The 9,760-nt window shown below is 36.7% G+C and overlaps 3 protein-coding genes across 3 annotated transcripts; 2 read left to right on the top strand and 1 right to left on the bottom strand.

The window, feature by feature from the left end:
- LOC104777856 lies at positions 1,526-2,634 on the bottom strand. The gene is made up of 2 exons (XM_019242271.1): positions 2,258-2,634; positions 1,526-2,150 (listed from the first exon to the last, which is right to left on the bottom strand). The coding sequence occupies exons 1-2, from the start codon at positions 2,585-2,587 to the stop codon at positions 1,944-1,946; spliced, it is 537 nt and encodes a 178-aa protein (XP_019097816.1). The 5' UTR covers positions 2,588-2,634; the 3' UTR covers positions 1,526-1,943.
- On the top strand, positions 6,173-6,993 carry LOC104779240. The gene is made up of 3 exons (XM_010503608.1): positions 6,173-6,199; positions 6,328-6,412; positions 6,548-6,993. Exons 1-3 carry the CDS (start codon positions 6,173-6,175, stop codon positions 6,991-6,993), a joined length of 558 nt encoding a protein of 185 aa, XP_010501910.1.
- LOC104777855 (mitochondrial import receptor subunit TOM6 homolog) lies at positions 7,992-9,346 on the top strand. Its single transcript, XM_019243900.1, has 2 exons — positions 7,992-8,265; positions 9,174-9,346. The coding sequence occupies exon 1, from the start codon at positions 8,074-8,076 to the stop codon at positions 8,236-8,238; it is 165 nt and encodes a 54-aa protein (XP_019099445.1). The 5' UTR covers positions 7,992-8,073; the 3' UTR covers positions 8,239-8,265; positions 9,174-9,346.

The following is a 9,760-nucleotide window of genomic DNA, read 5'->3' as shown; positions in this document are numbered from 1 at the left end:
AATTGATGATGGTTCTAGGGTTCTAGGGTTCATGGTTTACATGGGTTTGGTTATGATTTTTCTAAGTTTTTATTTGGTAATAGTTTTACCATTACGGGGGAGTTGTTTGGAACGCTCATGTTTTAGGTCAATATCTTTTTAGTCCGATTTGTGGACTGTCCAAGATTAGGACAATTATTTGTGGAGATTGTAGGATTTGCACCCACGGGATGTTGTTATTCCCTTTTACCGAAGACCGAAGACGAGTTAAAGTTCCACCCCTATTTTTAAGATTAAAGTTTATGCCTGGAGGAGTTTGTTGACATGATTTGTCTGTACTTGACAAGTGTCCACGACATACATGTTCCGCTTTTCTATTGCAAAGTTTGCGTTTTGCGCCCCACGTTTGTCGTGCGGGGGAGTATTGGTGTATGGGCCGACAGTCCATGTTGGGCTTTGTTATGTCAGTTATTATAAACCCTAATATTGTTATAAACCCTAAGACCTAGTGTTATATAAACCCTTGTATCATTGATTAAGAAAGACAACATAATAATAAAGAGTTTTCCCCTAAACCCTTCTCTAGTTTCTACAAAAAGCCAATTCATGTAATTGGAACCAATTCACGTAATTGGTTAGAGACTACGTTGTCTATTTAAAAGCCAATTCATGTAATTGGAGCCAATTCACGTAATTGGTTAGAGACCACGTTGTCTATTTAAAAGCCAATGTAAAGTCAATGTGTAGCCAATTCATGTAGTTGGTTAGGGACCACATTGTCTATGTAAAAGCCAATTCATGTAATTGGAGCCAATTCATGTAGTTGGTTAGAGACCACATTGTCTATTTAAAAGCCAATGTAGAATCAGTTTGTAGCCAATTTAAAAGATTGTTTAGGAACCACATTGTTATTTTAAAACCGATTTAGACTCAATGTGTAACCAATTCATGTAATTGGTTAAAGCCACATTGTCTATTCAAAACCAATGCATAGTGAGTGTGCAGCCAATTCATGAAATTAGTTAAAGCCAAATTGGCGTTTTAAAGCAAATACGTAGTCAACGTACATCCAATTCATGAAATTGGTTAAGAAAAAATTGGTGTCTTAGAGCCAACCAGGAGTCAAAGTGCGTCCAAATTAATAAGGTGGGTGTGGACAGATGACATATTAGACCAACACCGAGTCAACCGTGTATCCGATTCAAATTATTGGAGCCAATGTGAATTCAAGTCGTAGCCGATTCAGGTAACTTACGATAACTTTATCGTTTAAAAAGCCGATGTGAGGCCAATGTGCTAACTGAATAAGGCTAAACAGAGAAATTGGAGCCAATGTGGAACCAATATGTATCTCATTTGCCAATTCAAGTAACTTGGTTGCAACAGCATCATCCTTTTGTAGTTGGTGTGAACCAAAAAAAAAAAAAAAAAAGGTCAACTTCAAGAAAAACGTTACTTCAAGGCAACACGGTGTCATTGCGAATGGTTACAACTTGGAATTTATTTAATAACACACAAAACACCGACAAGGGATTTAGTGTTCATGAAATGCAAATCACCACAAGACGCTAAGTTCAACAATGTTCTACTGGAACTGAAAGACAAAAGCTAAATAAGTCATAGCAAGGGAAGGAAATCATCGATCATGGTGCAATGGGCTCTGATTCATCTAGCCTTGAGTCAACCTGCTCTTGAGCCCCGATCTGAGCAAGGGAATCCCCAAAGGTAGGAGGAGGCATCCCCTTAAACAGAGGTTGACTCCGCATGACGGTTTGGTACTGCATTTCCACTTCATGTAAATCCCATTTCTTGTGCTCTCCAAGCAGGCATTCACGCAATGCCTCCCATCGAGCTATGATTGTTGCCTCGTTCAAGTAAAAATCCAGCTCATACTTTAGGACCTCAATTCGCTTCTTGAGAGAAGCAATCTCGTCTTGAAGCACTCCCTTTTCACCTAGCGATCTCTAGTTGTCGGCTTTGAGATCAGTCGTGGCATGGTCGCGTTCAACCAATTTGGCCTCCAAAGTAGCGATGTCACGGTTCTTGAAGGCAATGGTCTCATGAGCCAAAGCAGTTTTTGATTTCTCATTACTCAACTCACGCTTCAGTCTCTCATTGATTTGATGTTCAGAGGAAAGCTTTTTCTCAACAAGGTGAAGTGATGACATCGCCTTTAAAAAAAAAAAGAGAAAACACTGGAACGGTTAAGGAAAAGGAGGCAAAAACGTCAAAACGGGAGGCCTAATGTCATAATTTGACATGCTAATAACTAAGGTACCTTGAGAAGGTCAAAGAAGGCTTCATCAACAGTGGGGGCAATCCCAACGTTGGCTAACGATTCAAAGTCATGGGCGAGAATCTTTGACTTCAGCTCTTCGGCAACCCATGAAGCGTCAGGGTTGATCATTGACCCATTAGAAGGAGGTACAACCGCAACAGTAGAATCCGTCCTTGACCTTCTCGCCTCCGATGAAGTTGTAGTGTCACAGCGAGCCTTACGTTTATTCGCAGGGCGATCTCCTAGGCACTGAACGTCATCTCCAGGGTCAGTTGGTGCTTGAAGTGATGTACATGGATTGGCTTCTGCTAGTTTCCCTGAAGCCGTCATGAAACGCTCAAAGGCAGTCGATGTGGGAGTTGGTTGGCTATTCGACATGTTAAACCCTGCAAGTATAGGAAGAAATCAGAATAAAGTTAGTAGAAAAAAGATACATCAGCGACTTTGAAAACAAAAAAGCGAAACTCAACAATAAATCAAATGGAATAGGCTATCTAACCCCAGATAGTAGTATTCTCTAAAGCAAATTTGCTAGTGAGGAACTGTACGGTGCGATAAGATGGCTGACGACTCAACACCTTGAAAGCACCAGCTCTACCTACGGGATCAGGTTTGGTCCGGGTTTTCCTACACACATGCAAGACAAGCGTAAAATACGAGTTAGTCTCACATGAATTCAGATGGTTAGATGTAGGAATAACATTTCCCACCTGCAACAAACCAAGAGGTAGGAAAACCCGGTTCATGTCCCACTTTCATGAAGACATGTCTCTCTCGCCATCTCATTTCAAGTGTTCTCTTCGCACTGGAACCAAGTTCCATTGCTAGGGTAGGACCAGTTCGCGTGTGCATTGAATACCGACCAGGATCAACCTTGAATGGTATTAGGTAGTACACATACAGGACCTCTTCTACTCCTATGGGAATGGACTCTAGTTCCCCAAACGCTTGGATAGCGATCAACAGTCTCCACGCAGATGGATAGAATTGGCCAGGTGAAATCGCGAAATGCGTAGCCATTTTAGCAACGAGTGAAGGAACCACCTCGTGCATACCCGCAGCGAAGTAGCTGTCGTAGATAACGATCTCATCAGGCTTCGCGTCTGACGCTCTCTCCAAAGACGTCGGAAGTCTCAAAACCAGGGAAGGTGATAGGCCGTAAGTAGTTTTAAGTTCCACAATGTCGCCCTCCCTTAAAGCCGATGGTGGGTTGTTGATAAGAATCTTGACATCATGAGGAATGTTTCTGGAGGTCATCTTCGATTTAACGCTCAAACCAGAACTGCAACTCACCTCGAAGACTATGGCCGAGTATGAGTTGTGGAGTTAAGAGAAATGGAGAAAAGCATAGATATGACACGGAGAGATTGAGAGATTTACCTGAAGATTACCAAAGAAAAAAGAACTTCACAAGCAAAGAGGAAAAGTGGTGTGGCAAGCTCCTGTCAAATGTGAAACAAAGAGGAGAATTAACGACAGAGATTGAAAAAGTAGCGATTATAGCTACTGAAATCCAAAAGCATATACACGAATTCAACTTACCCAAGCTCATCCAACAAAGAGTGAAGCAGATCTATGAACGGTCTTCTAAAAAGAAGCAGATCTATCAACGGTTTCCTAAAAGGACACAGCCACAAAAATGGCTTCTAGGGTCCGTGAAAACCCTTTGAAAGAAACGACTACCAAAGACAAATGGAAACAAAAATTCACATGGACTACTTGTCAACTTCACTTCGTAATGGGCCAGAAATTAAAGCCCATTTCAAAGGAAAAAGCAGGCCACGAAGACCTTAATATGGCATAATCGAAACTAGGTGCACAAAGAAGCGTATACGTAAGGTACGTTATTCAATTGGTCATGAAACTTTATTAACTATGCTTTATTAAAATAATACCTTTAGACTACACTACTCTCTAAATTCTTACTAAGAAAATAGACAGGCAAACTGTTAGACATAATTTTAATCATGTAAGTTATAACAGATAAATTCTATTATAATTATGATATATTCTATAAATAATAGAGGATTATGCATTCTCTATAATATTGGGTCACGGTGAACATTGAGTCAATATGGGCCGTAACGGTAACATGCCGTAATGGTAAACAATGAGTCAATACGGGCCACAACAGGATATTGCTACCAATATCGTTAAGAGAACATTCGAGTCTATCTCTTGAGGAGAATATTCAAAACGACATTATCTCATGTAGAGGCGATGGCTCAAGCCCAACTCCCATGAGGATTAGGGTAAAGGGACTTCTCTATATAAATGAAGCGATATTAACACAATACGACACGAGATCGAAAGCGAAGCAAGAGACCAAAAACACAGCCACACGACTCAATTCCAAAGCATTGCTAGGGTTCTTAAATTGACTTGTTTTGCCTTGAACTCTTGCATTTGAGCTCGATACCTTGATTAATAAAAAGCAATTATTCAACATATATTTCATGTTTCCGTAATCTCTAAACGAATCGATTACTTTTGCCCAAACAATTATCAAATCAATTAAGTAGCTACTAGTATAATATATGTCAACTCTACACATTTCCCATTAATTAATTTAAATGGACGAGCGAGAAAAGGTCACTCTCTGAGTCTCCGACCTGTTCCAGTAATCAATATAATATCACAAGGTCAGCCCATTTATTTCAAATTTTATCATTTCAATACTTAATTTCATACCAATCAAAAAACCTACAGTATTTCTATTTCCTTATAACTTAGGAAAACCTTTTTGCTGTAATCTCCCATTTCAAGTTTTTAGATTATAAATTCTCCTATAATGTAGGAGATCTAATTTTGGAATTTTTAAAACAAATATCTAATAGCAAAACCTAAAACTAAAAACTAAAATCCAAAAGTTAAAAACAACATCCTATAACCAAGTTTTAAATTAGCATTCATTGATGGCCATAGAGTGAAACATAACAAATATATAAGTGATTTTACATTTATCATTGCCTCTATTCTCCCAAGAACATGGTAAATTTAACATTAAGGTTTTGGATAGTTTCGTCAACAAGTAATATTTCCCCAAACTCTAATGTTTCATTATCAGCGAAACGAAAGCTAAACAACATTTTTTATCCGACATTTTTCATAAATTATAGATTAAAATTTACGGAAACATGCATTTTCTGAAAGTTGTCGAACTATCAACGTTGTATTAGTTTTTATGAAAGTATATGAAATTTCATCACTATTAGAAAAAAACAAAAAGTTTTCATCACTAATAACAACCACGTAAATCTACATAAAAGTATACATATTTTAGAATTTGAAAAGAAAAAAAAAAGTTATGTTTGCACAACACCTAAGGAAAAATTTAGTTATTTTGTAATTAAAATAGTTTTTCATTAGAAAATATAGTTATTTTTCTTCACGGGGATCTCCACACTTGACCGGTTGGACACACAGACACTACTCTTTCACTTAAGTGCTGCAAATACAATAACTCGGATTACACTCCCATCCGGACGTGTTACAAACTTATGGAAAAGGATAAGTTTGAGTCATCACATTCACAGCCGTAGGATCTCCTCTTCTTAGGTCACCTCACTCCGGAATTTCCATTTTTTTTTTTTCCTTTCCTTTTATTATTTCATTCTTATAATACTAAACTTACAATTTTGATTCTACCAAAAAAAAACTTACAAATTTGATTGTTTTTTAATTGTATAGAAAGTTAAAAGAAAAAGAAAATTTACATTGTTTATGACTACGTAATATACGTAAATAACAGCTATGGATATCATACATTCTAAGAGAAAAGTAAATTGTACAATATTCAACTTATATTTCCTTGCATGCCTCAATGAGACTCCAAATATATAGCATAGTTACACCTTAACATGTTTTTCATTTTGCTAATTAATTCAACTCTAGGTTTTCTCTCTTTGCAAAGCCATGGCCGATCAGAAGGGTATGGAGAAGGTACTGCTCTCATCTCCCTTATTCTCTATCCTCTAGCCTCTTTTCTTCGATCGTCTTTTTGAAACCTTTAGCACTTATTTAAAAAAAATCGTTACAAATAATGAGAAAATCATATGAGAATAAAACAGGTAACTTGGATGAAATTGAAGACGGAGCCTCTCAGTTCCGAAAAGAATTTCGCACAAGTCAGGAAAGCTCTTTGCAGCATACCTCGTATGTTCCTTTTTTTGGCAGCTAGCTAGCTTTACCTCATTACATATTTTGGTTCGGAATGTTTCATAGTAATAATATTAACTTGTGTCTGTGTTTTTTCTTTTTCTTTTTGATTGCACTTTGCGAACACAAAAGAAGTAAGAGACCAAAAGTTCGATGAAGGAAGCAACACAGTCACAATCAAAGTGGTTTGCTGTAGTCCTGAGAAAGTCATGGACAAACTCTGTTCCAAAGGACGTGGGTCTATTAAGCTCATCGAGACCATCGATCCACCCAAACCTCCCGCCGAGAAGCCGAAAGAGCCTGCGAAGCCCAAAGAAGCTGAAAAGCCTAAAGAACCAGAGAAGCCCAAACCAGCACTACCACCAGCACCAGCTTCAAGTTCTAAAGCGGTTATGGTGGCGCAACCTTATTATTCGCCGGTGATGGGACAGCCGGCGCCTTGGTATAATGAGCCTAACTACGGATGGTCCCGACCCAATGGGTATGATGAAAGGGTCGTTCACGATAGCTACACTGGCCAACCTCCTCCTTACTACGGTGGCGGATCAGATTACTCTAGCGAGTGCTCTATCATGTGAAGTTTCTTAACCATTATTTACATTTATCTCTCTCTTTTGGTTTTAACTAATATCTCTCCTAGACTTAATTAACTATCTATTCTACACAATTTTAATTAGTTTACTTTTCTTAGCTTTTAACACTTCCTAATTAAAAGTGTGAGGTTATTTTGTTTGACAATCCATAATAATATATGCTTCATGGTGTTCTTTCGTTACTCGTATGAACAATTTTGGCTCATCTAATCAAATTCATAATTCAGGACTCTTACATGTGTATAGCCCGATGCTAATGTATTACATTTAGTGATGATGCTTCTCTACTTATCTCTCAGCTAATTATACATCCAAGTAAATATATCAAAGTACTGTCATTACTTATACATATCAAATAGCCACCATCCATATGACCAGTTTAAACTTTCTGAATCCAATTAAAATTTCATATCGGAAAACAAAACAAAAAAAAATATACCCGAATTGAATAAATAAAGAGAAAACCCTAAAATATTCCAAAACACCAACACTAGGTTTTTGTTATTTCAAAACATATTATTACAGAACTTTGTAGTCTAAAAATGAATTTTAAGGGTTTATAAATTATAAATTGCTTTTCTTTTTAGTATTTTAGGTTTAGGGTTTATAGTTAGTTATTTAAGATTAAAAAAAAAAATTGAAGGTTTAAAGTTTAATTTTGAAGGTTTAAAAGTTTAGTTTGAGTTTTGTGGTATTTCCAGAATAAAATATATTTTATTGAAAAAATGTGATAGCACTTTTAGGACAGTTTAATTATATTCTTGGGAACCTTTAATATGCATTTGATTTAATTTAATTTAACTTTCTTTTTTTTTTTGGTCAAATTTAATTTAATTTAACTAAGATACATATTTTAATGTTAATGTTGAAGTGATTATCAACAAAATAAATAAACCGTCCTCAATTTGGCTAAAAGGCTTTTTGGTTGCAGTTCAGGTCCAAAATTCGGCCCACATCTTACTGTGAAAAAGGAGAAAGGGGCAAATCAATCGAGGGTTAGGGTTTTAGAATCTTAGAAAAGCTCCACCACAATCAGAGAGGAAGACGAAGAAGAAGATCGCAGCCATGTTTCCAGGAATGTTCATGCGAAAGCCCGATAAGGCTGTGGCCTTGAAGCAGCTCCGTACTCATGTTGCTCTTTTCGGCGGCTGGGTTGTCATCGTCCGTGCTGTTCCTTACGTCCTCTCTTATTTCTCCGATTCCAAGGATGAGCTCAAGATCGAGTTCTGAGACTCGGATTCACTTTAAAAATTTCAGGTCAGGATACTAAAATTCTCGGATTCTATCATATTTGTCTCCCCCTTTGATATGTTTCTGCTTCGTAGATTCTGATTTTGTTAGTTTAGCAAGATTTGATTGAGTTGATTATGTTTGAGGCCTAATACTCTAGGATCGAGTTGTGGTACTTACTTGAGTTTGATCAGAAGTATAAACTGAAATTTTCAGGGTCATATTGATGTTTTCATCATTCACTTCTTAACTAGGTTTTGAGGCTTGTTTCATTCTAATGAGTTGATACTTATAAAAAGCATGAGAAGTTACAGCTTAGCTTATGTATTAGGCTCACTTGTTGATATGAGAATATATAATTTGTGTATGAAGTTATCTTATATACCAATGTATCCCATGAGAATCTAGAGATTTGTTGACTATATTGACTATGCTTAGGCAAAGGCTAATTTGCTTCTTTTTTTTTGCTGGTATGATAGAGAGTCTTCTTGAAGGAACCTAGATTGTGTGTAGTTTAGATTGGGGTTTTAAAGGTTCGTTAAGAATGTGTGTGATTTATACTGATTCCTTATTCCTCTGCCATAGTAAGATCACTTTTAAGGCTTGTTAATGAGAATGAGTTCACAATAATATATGTTTCAGCTTATGACTTAATAAGTTATCTTGTATATCGAATTATCTTTTGGAGATAAAGGTTGTTTGCTCCTTTTGTGCTGGCATGAGAGAGTCTTTTTGAAGGAACCTTAATGTTAAAATTTCAATATTTTGTGAACATGTTAGAACAATATTGTATGTAGTTTTAGAATGTGTTTGGAAGGTTTTTCGAATAATCCAAGTCATAAATAATGTGTGTGATCTCTACGCTATGGATTCCCCGTTTCTTAACTCTAATATCTTGACTTTGCTAAGCCGCTATCTTCTTCCATCATGTGCAGTGTTGAAGCCGGTGAGATGGATGCAGCATGATGCAATGGAAGGCATTGTTTTTGTTTTTGCAATCTTCTTACTCTTTAGCATCTGAAATAACCTAATCATGAGTTGAGACATACCTTTATTATATAGTGGTTTACTTTTGGTATTTGACTATTTGTTCTTTGTCTTCTGTTCTCTTCTCATTCCTCCAAATTCCAACAAATTACCTTTAAAGACTATCTACCAACGATATGCAGATCAATTCTTTAGAATTTGCAAAATTTACTTCTTTACAAGTGAAAGCTAGAAAATTCTTTACATCTGTTTGTCTTGTAATTTGTAAATGTCTAAAAAGCAGCGACTTATTGAACAAATAGAATAAAGAAAAAATTAGAGAGATATAAGAAATGAAGAAGGAAGGAACTAAAAGTGTTGCATAACAGTTTTCTCCGACATTTGCTCTGCTTTGTCTGATGAATACAGACCACAACTCTTTTAACATGAACAGTCTTCTGTTTTCCACCATTCGTAACTCTCACAAACAACGTGCGAACCAGAAACACTAGCAACTTGCCTTACTTTTTTATTCCTCCCTTCTTCTTCTTCTTCT

This window comes from Camelina sativa, chromosome 3, assembly GCF_000633955.1.
Source record: "Camelina sativa cultivar DH55 chromosome 3, Cs, whole genome shotgun sequence".
NCBI classification, from domain to species: Eukaryota; Viridiplantae; Streptophyta; class Magnoliopsida; order Brassicales; family Brassicaceae; genus Camelina; species Camelina sativa.
The sequence above is the reverse complement of the archived record's forward strand: the minus strand, read 5'-3'. Positions and strand labels throughout refer to the sequence as shown.